At 42.3% G+C, this 15,546-nt stretch overlaps 1 protein-coding gene across 1 annotated transcript in view; it reads left to right on the forward strand.

Moving 5' to 3' along the window:
• The window catches only part of LOC110980466 (synaptotagmin-15-like), a 90,677-nt gene that overhangs the window by 66,265 nt on the left and 8,866 nt on the right, over positions 1–15,546 (forward strand). Inside the window, exons 4-5 of the mRNA XM_022237162.2 lie at positions 13,047–13,239; positions 14,800–15,173. Of these exons, the coding sequence (XP_022092854.1) occupies positions 13,047–13,239; positions 14,800–15,173 (567 nt within the window). The remainder of the gene's footprint in view (positions 1–13,046; positions 13,240–14,799; positions 15,174–15,546) is intronic.

A 15,546-nucleotide genomic window follows, 5' to 3' on the forward strand; every position in this document is an offset into this window, starting at 1 on the left:
AGGCATTCTCGTGCAAACAAAGCTCGAACACAGTTCCGGCAGTGCGTCACAGCTCAGGGAATATTCAAACAACAAGAGACAGTGCATCAGTCACCGCTTCTCCACGATGCTGACATTTATCAGTGGAGTCTACGGCCCAACAGCAATTCACTTCGTGGGAGGAGACCCATCTTGAATTTTTTTTCAAGGAAGCAAAGCGGAAATCATTACCTCTTCGCCGAAAAAAATCAATTAGTCTAGATTGATTTCCATTCTCTTGGCATTCGCAACAGCTGACTAGCAGCTCGACGATTGTTGTCGCAATCGATACTTCTGCCACCAATGCTGAAGATGTAAATCAGTTATGAGGATGGCTTTCACTAGACTGCTGTACACTTATCATCGGGTTACAATGATATCAGGTGTACGAAACAAGTGATGGCGCATGCACACGAAGCACAAATTCAGTTTTGTATCTAGTAACACGCACGAGTAATGCAACACTACATGTAGACGTTATTCGAATATCACGCAAATCTCTTACTTTTAGACATTCGACTCGGGAGCGAAATCGACTCGTCAGATTAGAAATGGTTATGGCTGTTGGGATAAACGGGTTTTTTTTTTACCGTACCTGACAGGTATAATGATTCCGAACTGGTGACTGTTCACTTGACTTTGTGCCGTGTTTTATCGATATTTTACCTGAATCGCATCAGTTGTAAAACGTTTTTTACGATTGGTTGGACAATATTAGCCGAAACACCCATCATCTCGTGCGTAGACGTGCACTTCTACAGTCTTCGGGAAAATACCTAGCCGAAACACCCCTCATCTCGTGCGTGGACGTGCACTTCTACCGTCTTAGGGAATAGAATCATTCAGTATATACTTCTTGCAGAAAAACGACATCTGAAGCGAATGTGTAGTAAACATGACAACTAAAGGTTTGTTGTTGTTTTGTTGCAGCTGTTGTTCTTGTTATTGCTGCCGCAAGTGTTAGGGATACATTTCCGTCATCACTTTGGATCCTTTCAGATAACATCCACACAATCCACCTGACCTTTTCAGGAAAAAGATTCAGTTGGGCATGCGTAATGACCTATTAACTGATTGGCAGATTGGCGGTGGGGCGTTGATAATTGCAAAAGAGCTCAGAAATGCATCACCCAGGCAAACCAAAAGTCGTGAAAATAAAGAAGCTAGGATGGGATAAGATGGCCATCAAAATTTGCCAGCTGGATTTAGGCAATTGCTTAAAGGTTATACATATATCTGAATGCTTTAAAAATTGGCCGGAAGCCTGTTTTATGCCAAGTTAAAAATCATCAATAACTTACATCGTGAGGCATTTACAGGTTGGTGCGATAAATCTGGTGTGAAACAAATTAGTCATCCAAAAATTTGATCAGTTGTTCTTTTGTGTTGCTTATTTACTGTTGATGCTGTACACCAAAGTTCCACAACAGGTATCTGCATTGATTTTTAGTGTAGTTTTCAGCTTTCTTCGCAGAGACTATTTTATCCATGTCGATTTTTGTAGCCGAGATCTGTTTCATATCACTGTCGGATCCTTCATTTCCCGTCACCGATTTGAGATAAAGAATCGATTTTGAACTGGTGTTTGAGCTTTTGCGAGGAACTCAAAACAAACAAGCATCACAGAACACCATTCCCACAGGGTCTCCTATAATAGCATTTCTGATCCTGCCGAAACCGAAATAGCTAGTTGATATATTTTTTAACCGGCCGTTGTTTCGTTGAAATTGAGCTGCGCCAATCCCTATTCTTTGACTAAACATAGCTTCTGCATGGATAGAGTGTAATGTAACATGACCAGGCCGTCCTGAATCGATGACGTCATGTAGTCCTGACGGAGTACTGCTTCTTCCGCGTCTCTGCAGGACGATTGAAGAATCGGTCAAAGACCGTTCTGTCTCGCTGTGGCTTCGAGCAACTTGTAAACTATCACGTCCACTTGTAACATTATAGCTAATAAAGAGGAAATTTCAATTTTGGCAAGTGCGCGCTTCCAGGAACGTTTTTCTGTAAATCGTGGCTGTAGTATTACCTTCACTAATTGCTTTTTGTTTGGACTTTTTTCCTCAAGCTCTCTTTTATTGTTTTTATGATAGAAAGGTCTTACCTTCATGAGCTGCGCAGACCAGTTCAAATGACACAACGCACTTGGGGCAAGAGTTAAAAAAAAACAGTCTTCCTAATTACTCCTGGGCAGCACGGATATCAAACGTTGTTGCACCACTGCTATTCCACAGGGTACAGAATTCCTAGTCAATGAGTGATTTCAAAGATTTTGTATGTTTTAATCTCTTGGTAATGGAAAAATAAAGACGTTTTGTTTGGTGTATATAAGAGCAGCGGAGGCGGAGTGTCCCTGAATAGGTGTGGATGGGGTTTGTAAAAAATAAAATTCATGAGGGGAAAGTGTTTTAAAAACTATGTAACACCCATTTGTTATTTGAGATCGAGACTTTTATCACGTGGTCTGACCTTGGCAACAACTTTTGACATATTGTCGGCCGTTGAAATAAATGTGACGTAAGCTTTTCTGGAAGCAATTTCTAGATGCGGGAAGTCATTTTAAAAACTTCCACAATGCAGTTTGAAAGACAATTTTACTTTCCATCCCAAGTATTTGAAATCAAAAGACTTTTAGAATCGATAATAGGTTTAACCGACATTTTGTTCTCAAATTTAGATCACTGTCGCCCCGGATGCAGCCAGTCATCGCAAACATCAACTAAAATATTAGCGTAGTTAGTCTGGGAGCAAGACTATCTAGATCTCGAGTTTCAAAGTGGATGTGGTGACTATTAATCATTTTGTAAATTGCCAGTGCATCGTGACTAATTTTGAGATGTCTGTTCTGTGATTCATTTCCCCATAAAGCGGAACACTGGAGGGCAAGACTAGTTGCACTATTCGTCGGCCGACCTAATTTTAACTCTAAATGGAAATATTTTGCCCGGGGAGACGAAAATGCCGCTCATTTTCGCGCTGAATTTCTTCTGCCGTCCTCTCCGTGTTTGGATATTTCACACGTGGCCGTCGTCGTGTGAAATCTCCCGGAATGCTCCGAGCACGTCTGAATGGAACGCGTTAAAGGTTACCCTATCATAGGAAATGTTCGACATCTCAACTCGTCAGGTCCCTGTTGTGACGTCACACGCTGGTGGTTGAGGTTGATACAGATGTCGGTGGTATGAAACCTGTGTCTATTTGTCTTCATGTTGTTTGATACTTTATTCTGAAATCATGTGTATATATGTCTTCATTTGGCAGAACGGTCTTCAGTTACAGATAATCTATTTGAAATAGCAACAGTACATGTTTGACATATAGCAGTGCTTCAGAGCCTGTGGTGATATGCTTGGTTGAGAGGTGTCGCAATTTTTGTTTTAGCTGTACAAATGTTTTTCCTTCTAAATGCTTAATGCAAAGGGGGCGATATACCACTTGGTGGTTGAATAGTGTTTACACAATCAGTGGATCTGGATTTTAAATAATACATTCACTCTGAATGATCTAAATGGTGTACGATGGCTTGTTGTTTCCTTCTATCATGTGTTGCGTTGTACATCTGGGTGTTGAAAGTTTCGAAGCTCTACTTGAGTAAGATGTCTTCGTGTTGATGTTTCCCTTTTAAAATGATGATCGCTCTTTTTGACCCTGCCTATTTTACAATAACGATAATTTCCGCGTGCTATTACATCGGCAGATTGAATTCGTAATCGGTATAAAGATCGAGATTGTGTGGGCCTGCGCTGTTAAAATGTTCACAGTCAGATTTTCACTGTGGCCTTTGATAGCGTTCCTGAGTTTTCTATGATGTTAGCCCAAACCTGTTCATTGGCTTGTATTCTGTCCGATTTGATTCATAGAAAATGTTTTAATTGTTTATTATACAGGACTTCAAAATTGGCGTCAATAACGCTAATAACCTGTATTAAGGCAGTTACTTTAAAGGAAGTAGAATGTTTGCTGAAAGCGAAATGTCAAGGACCTCTTCCGCCCACCTCAGCATGCCATACAATGATTAATTCTGTCTGGAGAAATATTAATGCAGCTAAGCCTTCCACGTTTCATCCATCTGAAGCACCACGTGGGTCTTCAAAAGAGACCGACAGACTTCAACGCCCATTTTGTCCAACTTTGGTAAATAGGTTATGTTCTACAAATATTAATTGGACGGGATAAGGACTATTTGAGACTACGAGTAGAGATTTTGAAACGTTCGCCCAAAAGCAACGAGGTTGCTCTTGCTTGAATCCTGTTTTTACGGGTCAGGTATGTAATTCTTGAGATATTAATTGTACATGAAGCGTAACGCATACAGAAGTACACGGACCGGTTTCATCGGCCATAGGTGTCTAAGTCCATGTCCACGCATATAAATATGCGAGAACAGTAAAAATCTGAACCTCACAATTGCCATCATCATGCATAAAAATCTGCAGTTAAAGGATCCAGGAAATGAAGTTTTCTGTGAATCTCTTTTTGTGTATCTCTGTACTCTTCTTCTATGTATGACGACTGTTTGACATCTTTTTTGAGTTACGTGAACTGAACAGTGCACTTTTTCAAACATTTAAAATTTGCCAAGCTTTTCTGGACAAGTGAGGGCGCTTTTGCTTGATGTAAATCCAGGTTCAGGTTGCATGTTTTCGTGTTCAAATTGTTAGCCCCAAATTTGCTATCTGGGAACATTTCTGTGAAAAGGATTTTTGCTGGATTATTGCCATATACTTACACAGCAATAAATTGCCGAAGAAAATGAAATCTGCCGTAGCAGTTTAATAAAATCTAAAAAATTTCTGTGCACTAATCAGTGCAACACTGAGTGCATTAACATAACAACCAAAAAGCATCAAGATATGGGTTAAAGTTGTAAAACAAAAATTAAAAATAGGTCAATTGAAACCCAAAGAAGTCATTTCAAGAGTTTTTGGTAAAATTTATTTAAAAAAATTCTATTTCCTGGTTCCTTTAAGCATAGAAATGAAAATTAAGCTAAAACATTAAGTGAAAATATATTACTAGCCTATCAATTCGACAGAAACGTATATTTGTGGGGAAAAAAGGTGACAATTTCTACAGAAATCAGATTTCGGAACTTGCAAACGTTGTCTTTTTTATTTTCAATCTAGCAGGAAATTTTCTGAAACTTACCTTGTCCAAAATGCAGCCATTTCTTACCACTCTAAATGCGCACAACTTGGAAAAAAAAAGTTTTATCAAAATTGAACGATCGTGGCGCGTTACCATTCAATGTTCGGCAAACAATGTTGGCACGGTCACAGCCCTGCAATAATCAAAAGAAATTCTACCTCCAATGTTGCCCTTAATTTTCCTTTCCTGCATATTTTTGGAGTGCCTCTGGAAGGCATTTTTTCCATTTCCGCTTTTCATCATTCAGACCGAAGTGCACGTCGTGCTTGTGTGGACACTCAGGTAATTTAACTGGTTCCCGTCACTCGGTAGTTTACCAAGTGGCAATATTTACCCGACATCCACCATCCTGCCACCCCCCCTCCACCCGTTGCTGTCTGCCTGAGCCCAGTTATTAAATCCAAGGTGCGTTCGAGTCGAGAGCAGTGATTTCTGAACTCATATTTCAAACTTTCTTGTTGAAGGTTTTTCCAGGCTACAATTACACAGGAAATTGGCTGCGAGTGTAGCAAGGTAGCTGTTTTGTTCAGCGCATGCTATGGCTTATACCTTCTTCCAAAATTTGTAATGGTTGACGTTTCTATCAGTCACTCTTTGTACACTTGATAAAACAGCATTTAAAACTGCAAGACTGTGCGTATTCCTCTTTTGACCAACTGTCGGAAAAAAACACCAGTTTCAAGTTTTTCGATAAATAATTCTGAGTACGTTCCCATTAATCTAACTGATGTCAGCGACGTGGTTGCTACAACTTGACTTATCATTGATATTATATACATCAGTTCAAAATTAACTGATACTCTGGAAACTTTACAGCCGTTGGGTGAAGCATTCAACAGTCGTTGTCTGCAAAGCATCTAACGAGACGGCTGACCGCGTGAAGACCTGGAGTAACGCTGGGTTGTAGCTCTATGGTATAACATAGCCGTTCCTGGCAGCACGTAGTGATTTCACTCGCCCCGGCTCGGCAAACTACCCCTTTTCTTCATTACCAATCAGTCTGCTCTCGGTGTTCAAGTCGTGGCTCGGATATCTCATGTCCTCTCTTGCCACTCGGTGAATCGAAGCATGCTCCAGGCACGTGCGCATACCACAAGTGACTAACAAGGAGCAGAAAATGTGGTGAGGAGAGAGCGCCAACTACCCGCACAAGTAGGTCCTGATTTGGAACACGTCACTGGCGCTGCATGATAAATCGGGGTTTCATGTACCAAACCAGTATATATACATAGTGCAACCAAAGTTAACTCGTATGCCTTGATTTTGTACATGGTACCAGTAAGTGTGCATTCAAATAATCATCGAGTACGCTCACATGAACCCGCAACACATAATCACCTAAGTATTCTCAGCTGTAAATAAATGCTTTAAATAAAAAAGAACACGTGTTCATTTTGACGAAGCAGTTTGCTAGGAACCAGATTATATTTTCCAGTGAAGCATGCGGCGCGCTAATTGAACATTTGGGCACGTAGAAGGTACGATTCGCCCGGGAGGTCTGGTTGCAACCTCACCTATAGCCAGCGATCAAACCCCACCGCTAACTGGAAAGGAGACCGCTCTACCGCCAGGCTGAGCACGCGCTTCGGACGCTTCCGGACCCCAATATATTTCCCTTTTTCATTCCCTAAGAGCCTGCAGGGTCCGTGCTGTAGTTCCTTCGTAGAACAGAATGACCTAACATGGGCTGAATATCGTATTGATTTGTGTTGAGGTGATAACGAGGTACCAATATTGAGTTCAGAACACCGACCGTACATGTACATATCTCGGGAAAACTATTATCAGCGTCACTGCCCGCTCTGCTCAACGTCGACATCATTTTGGCACAAATAAAACCACTTTGTCAGAATTTGGGGGGGTGAATTTCGAAGCTAACATAATAATCGTATTTCATATCCGCGGAACCATAAAACCTGGACCTCTGGGGAGACGTCCCTGAAATATTCATTTGTACCGGTATTTGCAGGCTACATTTCTCGATAATGTTCCAAATTTTAGGAGATCTCTCCAAGATTTCATGACATTGTGATGTAATTCTTAGCGTAAATAAGAGTAAATTTAAAATGTTCATTCTGTCTGATGGCTGGTTCCTCTAATCCGAAGATCAATAGGAAGGAAGTCGCTGGCACGCCTTCAGGTGACTATGGAGGCCAATCCTAGAGCGCCACGCTCTGGAACACGTCGGGCATGGCAATGCTTGGGTGGTGGGGCTCTGGGCAGAAGATGCCTTCCTATGTCTGCGCTTATCCTTTGTAGCTTCTTTTTTTCGTCTTTTCAAAGGCCTTGGCCCCTCTCTTTGCCACTACCCACTTCCCATCTCTATCTCTCGTAAGGGTTTCCCAGCCCTTCTCCGTATCTCTACATGAGAGAAAAATGGGACTGAAAAGGCGGTAAAATGTTAAAGGGCAAGATGAGGAAGTTTGTTGTCAGTTTTTTTTTCATACCTGCAAATGAATGTTGGCAAAAACACATGGCGCAATTGCTGGATTTCCTATGTGACATAAAAGGAGTGGTAACCGATAATGTTTATTTTGGTCGGCAATGCACGTTACCGACCACACTATTCTGCATAGCATGCAGTAATTACGTCACTCCCCAAATCCGGATCTTTTGTAATTAGTTACATTAATTTGTGAAAAACAACTTCGACGGCTTGAGCTCGATCCTACGGTGTACTATCTTGTTGCCGATTGCCTCACACTGAAGTACTGTCAATTTACTTGCCAATTTTCTCGTAGTGTGTTTTGACTCGCCTGTTTGACCAGGTTCCCCTTCACCACTGAGAGTTCTACACTCACGCCACATCGAGAACTTTACTTCCTCCCTTGTGCCCCTAAATCTCATTCGTCAAAGCCGTAGGTAACGCTCTAGAATTAAGTCTAATAGCTTTGCCCGGACCAGATGCAAGATTGTTGGTTATTAAGCGCGAACCATGAATAATCCAGGGAGTGCTCGTCATGTCGTCCCCTTTTACTAACTGTCTCTTCGTATTATAGGTTAATAAGTGAAACATTTATTCCCCTTAACCTACGTGCGTAAGTCCTGTGCTCGACCTGAGCTGGGATACTAGACTTAAGCAATTAGTTCGAGAGACATTACGTTGAGCGTCACCGGCGATGAATCGGTGTTTGGACGCGAAATGTAATTAAGGATTTCTTTTAAAGTTTCTGCTGACGTCAACAGACTATGTTAGGTATAAACACTTGGAGGCTAAGTGACTGTCAGATTTTATAGAAGGTTGTTTTGCGTTCCTGTTGCTCTAAAATGGTACTTTACAACTCATGATTCTCAATTTCAGCTCCCCCATATTTATGCGGGGACGAGTTAGCGTGCCTGATTGTAACATTTCTGATCAATGTTAAAAAATGTATTTGATTTCTTGGTTTGGGTTTTTGGCGCCAACTTTATTTAAGTATTTCTCATTTTCACTGAACAATATTCCAGTTCCAGTTTGAAGACCTCATTGTCTGTCGTTGACCTTGTCGAGTATTTTTCTGTCGTTAATAGAGCTATCCGTTTGTCGCGTCAATTTCATTAAGTCTTGCAGTGCAACGAAAGAAAACACCGCACACTCATTTCCTTCCGTCATATCCTGAAACCTGTACTTTGGGTCGAAGAGAATACACTTTTGCAATCTACAGGGGAAAACAACCAAAAACTGTTTTCTTTTGAGAAGCTGGTCAGAAAGAGAACAACCCAAACAGCACGGCTCTTGGGAACGAGGCGGCACCGTCCCCTGGAGGATAGGAAGAGCGTGACTGGCCCTGTTTGAATGGGATCCCCTGCAGCTGAACACACCAGCGATTTCTCCACGGACGTGCTCCTTGGTCGTCGTACAATCACTTCGCGCCTGAAGTAACCAAAAGGGCCGCTTTGCTGAGATTCGATCTCGTAAATATTGACGAGGTGAGAGGCGCTTTCTAACAACATAGAGTTAATGGCGCCCCCAACAGGTGATCAAGGATTCAGCTCATGAATAACTGTCCGTGGATTGTCCGTGGATTTTCTTTATTCTCAAAACGTATAAGAAAAAGACGACACATCATGCATGACGGCCAGTCGTGACTTTTCAAAAGGACAGCCAACCAACTCTAACCAAGAGGTCGACTGTATTGCTGATGGTAAATTTTGATATTTCTCAGTAAATCCTGCCCAGTGAATACACAGGGTGCACATTTTTGCACAGGATTTGACCAAGTCTTTTATATGTATGTTTGTTTTCACTCGGAGATCCAGGATCCATATTTATGTCTCCTTCGGAGATTTAAGGACACTAAGGGGATTTTATTTCGAAAGTCTGAAACATGGAGGCATTAAAATGCAGGGAATTTAAAGCATCTGAAAGCTGTATCGGTCATCTTTACAAAGTCAAAAGCAAGGTCAGTCATCTGGTTGACGGATAGGGCTGTCAAGGTAGGTTAGCGGCTCGGCCGAACTATCGCTCAGATGTCGACACTTTTAACAACACAGACACTAAGCATTTCTGCAGTTCACAAAGCTACGCGTAAAATGAGAAATTAATTTAATAAACGATTTTGAGTGAGGCAGAACAGTCCTCTTTGCGACAAAATAAATGGTACAGTTCATTTTTCTCTTCCTGTGCGATTTTATTCAGTTTTTCTTTGATTTCTGAACTTCCTTCTCTAAATTGAACCAGGTTATAAGTTACCATCCCCAAAAGGTTAGGCTACTTGGTTTAAATACCGCACTGCACTTTATTTCAATTGGTTTTGAAAACAGGACAACCTGATGACAAGCGACATAACAACCTAATCACATTAGTCGTGTCGTATATTGTAAGGTGGAACGCACTGTCCAACATGCTGAAATATTTTCACTCCACAGGGCCTAACTTGAATTGGTCTCATCTTTTATTCACTAGATCGCGTTGTCATGGCAACTGGCCATTAGCATTCATTTGTTGCACTGCAAAGCACCTTTGTGACGTGTCGATTTTAATAACATAGGGAGCCCCAACGGCTGCCCTTTACGGTGCTTACTATAGATTGAATAACTACGGGGACAAATTAGAAAGCCCGGAGAAGGTGGAATGTTCTTATTGCATCGGCTGGTAGGGTGCCATTTACCTACATTTGGCGTGATTGCTTGTCAAGATATCAAGTATTTCTGCCTATTAAGAATGTAACATTGCCACTCAAGTCTGTGCTCTTTGTGATAAATTATGCAGTAACTAAGCAATTAATCGTGATATGTGGAGTCTTTTCTGACGCATTTTGAAATCACGTTTTGATAACTTTGGCCAAAGTGTGAGACATGGTATAACTACACGTCCACCCTCCTCATGCAATATTTCTGGACCATGGATAGTCTCTTTAAAGAGAAAAGGACCTTCTCTACTGATGCAGACTCATTTCCTGTCGGTCGAGTGTGGCCTTTACATTTTGTTTCCAAAACCGCTGCCATGATTCTGAACCTCAGCTTTCAGTATCCAGACCGTCCCGTAATGGGCAAATATTCCAGTCTCCCGCCGGATGAAGCGAGTCTGTTTGACATGGGGTTTGATGTGTGGGTCGAACGTGACGTGGCCAGCCCCGCCGTTCCAAAGGCTTTTCGCCTGATGAGACAGGGACACGTTTGGTTTGTTCACTACTTAGCACTGATAGTCACGGCTCATACCCCGACTGGGACGATACGTGATGTGGATTAGCATCGGCGTGTCCTACCCGCCAGTTTTGGAATTCAGTTTGACTGTGGTTTGGCGCGTGGGGACAACGTTTTGTTGACGCCTTGGCGTTGGTAAATTGTGTTGAATGAATGAGTACAATAGCATGCATGCGTGCTTGTATTCTTCGTTTGCCTTGTGCTTTGCTCTGGAATTTTCTGTAGGGGTCCTGTTTCAGTACCCCCACACCATGCATAAAGCAATGCACCTCTGTATCAACTAAGACCTTGTATCAATATGCTGATTTTTTTTTTACGAAGCAGATTCCCGCACACTGTTGGGTGTCGATTTCTCCGGAAAAGATTTCTTTCCTTAAAATGACATTTAAAGACTTCCGTATAATTCAATATCAATCGAGCAGTCCGGTCGAAGTAACAATAACACAAAAAAGACCACGAAATTCTCTTGGATATAATATGCTTTTAAAAAACTCAGAAATACCCCAGGGTGTTTTGAAGCCTTCACCACGCAGTTGAAAAGCAGAGTTAGATAAACCTCTACTGCATTTCCTGACTGAAACTGGGCCATTTCCCTGTCAGGAAGCATTTTATTTTTATTATTTGACTCGACCACGGATGTCTGTGTCAATTTCTGTTTTCGGTTTTGTAACAACATTCAACCCTTCACATTTTATTAATCAAATCAAATAGATTTGGGATATTTGGGTATTTTTGTAGAAGGTCTCATAAATCAACATTTTTTTAAAAGTTCACCCTTGGGCAGTATCGAATTTCCTGAGCCGTCAAAAATCGAAATTTATTTCATATATCTAGCATTACTTTCAATTTAAATGCTCGTTAAATTGTTACGAAAATCGATGTTCTTTGTCTTTGTGTCTTGAGAACAGGGGGATCGACCTGTTGGAATATTCTATCAGCTGAATTGGTCGTACATGTAACTGGAAACAAGTGTAAAGTTAAACTAAGACAGCTTGCCAAGGACAAAAGACGCCTGATCAAGTTGAACTCAAACGTTAAAATAAACTGAAGACTTATACCATAGTACGGTTTTTGGGGTACTACGTGTTGCCACAGACAGAAAGAAGTGTCCTTAAATTTCATCTCATGCAAGTGATCAGGAAGGAAAAAAGAGGAAAACAGTTCCGAAACTTGACCCAACAGTTTCTTCTCATGAACGGAATAGGGCCAAGTTAGAAATAATAACAGTCAAGGCTGCTGTTATAGATCTTGAAAGGTTGCACTTCAAATTGCCAATTTCTTGCTTCCTCCTGTCAGATCCAGCGCCGAATATTTTACCATAGGCGTGTCATCTAAGTGGCCAAACAGGTGATTTTAAACATACGGGGGCGTATTTTTCTTTAAACGGCCCCCAAGTGCCAACGTCGTGCAGGAAATTTATCCAAGTCAAAGTTTTCCCATTCCTTGCTAACAGGTGTTAGTAAAGTACTGTTTGTTGATAGACCAGGGTGTTTTGAATACTCTATTGCTCATTTTAGGGCAAGTTTCGTCCTCATCAAAATGACACATCATTTTGTTTTCCTACCGCGGCCTTTCGATCCTCATCAAAATTGAGCAAAACAAGAAGTAATGAAGTACTTGTAATGATGCGGAGTTAGCAGTTACGTTTTTCAGCTCTTGACAGCTGGATGAAAGTCCAGAGTCAATCTAATCTCGCTTTTTGTCTTGTAAAAAGTCGTCCAAAAGCCGTGGTTCCTGTTAGACCCCCACAAAGTACAGGGGTGCGTTTAGAATAATTGAATCGAAATTCCATTGCACCTTTAAATCTCAATTGTCAACGAGGAGAAAGCTTTATCAAAGTCTAAGGAGAGCCGTAATGCGACTAACTCTAATCGAATACACGCTAGTCAAAAGTGGTTAGATTAGTTCAGACGGCTATTTGGGAATAGAGTTTGGACGCATTACTGGTTGTCATGTCGAGTGTATTACAGCAAACAGCATTACCGGACCGGTACTTGCCGTAAGACGCGGCTGTTACATGAACAATCATTTAACGGCCAATGTTCCTCACATGGTTTACCTCGCTTAAAGCTATCGAAAGGTAGACTGATATGACAAATTAGGTCCTTTAGTGTGTTTTAGTGAACTGTCCAGAAACAACAAGGAACCTGAGGAAAGTTCAAATTATTAGACTTGCTGCAGTTTTGTGTACAATGGATATGCTTAAATGGTCTTCAAAAATCTACAAAATTCTCTTTCTCTTGCATCTTCAGTTCCCCTGGCCGGTATAATAGTGGGCTCGATCTGCGGGGCTGCCGTGCTGGCTGGTGTCATGTTCCTACTGTACCGTGTCTACAGGAGAAAATGCGGGGGACGATCTAAGTACGAACGCCTCAGCGGCTACGGCAAGAAGACGGCGCCTGCCGTGCATATTGATGGCAAGAGTTTGGCCACGCCGACAGTCAGGTGGGAGTTTCGAAGTTATTATGAAACCCACGCTGCTATGTCTTGTCCTGGCTTGTCTTGTTATCCATAGCCATGCGTGTCATTGACCTCGGGAAAGGGGGGGGCACTGAGTGGGAGGAGATTACCCGAGGGAGTGTGGGCGGAAACTGGGATGACTATGCATACCTGAAAGGCTTCATATTGAAATCGTAGCTAAGATAAAGGTTGATTATAACACTGCGTATATATCTCTTGTGTGTGGGTTTACTGTGTAAGTGGGTATTTTAATGTCTTTTTGAAGTCATACCTTTTTTTGCCGTTGTTTTGGTATATGTCACTGCACGATTAAATAATTATTTCATACTTAGAAGGAAATTAGCCCTGCCTTCAGTCACTTATTCTGTAGGAGGGTTTGTTCGTTGAGAACTGTTTACAACATTTCACTTATTGAGACAATTTGGATGGTGGAATCGTCAATTTCAACGGAAAAGTTATTTGTCCACGGACCTGTCATGATCAAAATCGCCCTTTCTTGGTACCCTAGTTTAAGGGTATTTTCAGAACGCGAGAAGGCCATCCATTTCGCTACAATGCGAAGAAACAATCTTCGGCGCACCAACATACTGCTTGGATTGCCCATAGTCGAGTCAGCTACTCCTTTGCATGGCGCCGGCCTTTCCTATTCGTGATGAGTTCAGCACGTGAAGACGATTGATCAAACTTGACAGCTGTGACGTCATGGCCTGGCTAATAAGGGGGCGCTGTTGGTATTTACGGATGGAGCTGCGACTGTAAACAGGGCCGGAAAAGAACTGGGCTCATGGGAGTTGAATCCAAGCGGAGAGGCACTTGGAGGACGTACGGGCGCATGAGATATGGTCGTTTAGACTGTCTATAAGAGCGCATTGCTAACCTCTCGGGGGCGCTGGAAAGGTTAACCTTTACCAATGGCATGTCATTTGGTGGATAACTTGGGAGAACCTGACTTGTAGATGCCAACTCCCCTAGTGCAAATTTGCTCGATGGAGTTCAATCAGACTACGCTAACATTATAACAATGGTATCCTTGACATTTTGTGTAATTGATGCTGTTGCTAGACGAAAGCAAAGCCGCCCCGAGTGCATGTTCCGTGTTCGTTGCAGAAGGAACTAAGTCTAATGAATACATGAACTTTAAAAAGATGATCAAAAGGGACTGAAAACAAATGTGGAAGATTGCAGATGCAGAGTAAACTTAAAAATGAATTCTGTCGAATTCAAGGACAGAAAATTAAAATGATGGCATGTCGAAATGTACTTTTTTTCAACTGACCCTTTAAACTTTCGCTTCTGTTTTTTGACCAGCATTCCAGATTGCTATTTGACTTCTGTTCGGCAGTCAACTCATCGTTGTTTATAGCGATACTCGATAATGCCCACAATATCTCTGTGATGGAAATGGCAAGCATGCAATCTCTGACCGACTGCGCATTTTCTTCTGACTCGATTTAAACATTTACGTCACTTTTCGCTCACATTTTGGGGGAAACAGATTGGGGCTGTCTGGGAATGTTCCTTAACCTCATGTATTTTTTCCTGCAGCCTGAAAGCCGTACCTTTTACCTTGCCTCCTGCCCCCAGCACAAGGGATCGGATGGCAACTTTTAACTACCCCCTGGGGATAAACTCCCCCTGTCGCGAGAGCCTGGATCAGCCCGACACGCGGGCCACGGAGCGCCGGCCGTCCATATCGACCGACCGCCGGCCTTCCTTTAGCGACCGCCTCCCGCCAAGTGTGCCCCTAGCTGACCGGGAGCGTCGACCGTCAGTGGTCGAGGACACCAACGGGAGAAGGGACAGCGTAAGCGGTCTTAGTGTATGTAGCGACTCTACTGAGGGTGGCGGATCCCCGACCTACGGTAACTCTCGCACGGGATCCAGACGATCTTCCTTAGCCGAAGTGATGAGTCCAGCAGGTCAGTATTGAGACTGAAGAATAGTCAAACAAACCAAACAAATGAAGGTACTTTACGTGTACTCCGAAGTGTACACTTATAACGACAGACTGGTTGATGTCTTAATGATACAGTGTATAACTCGTCCTCCATCCCTATAAGAGACGAGATCAGGGCCTGAGGTAGTAAATCTTCCCCAGGCACCCACATTTTAATATACCGCCCTCGGTGTTGACAATATGGCGCCAGAACCGGAAGCAACGATTCGATTTGCCGATTTGAGGTAATACCATCCGTTCATCATCGAGGATGTGTTGGAAGGGGTACATACATTTCAATGGTGTTTTTCCATTTTTGATAAGTGGTCGGACATTAGTGAAGTTCCCTTCCGGAT

The sequence above is a fragment of the Acanthaster planci genome, linkage group LG19, assembly GCF_054643075.1.
Source record: "Acanthaster planci isolate LZ-2023a linkage group LG19, COTS_SCS, whole genome shotgun sequence".
NCBI classification, from domain to species: Eukaryota; Metazoa; Echinodermata; class Asteroidea; order Valvatida; family Acanthasteridae; genus Acanthaster; species Acanthaster planci.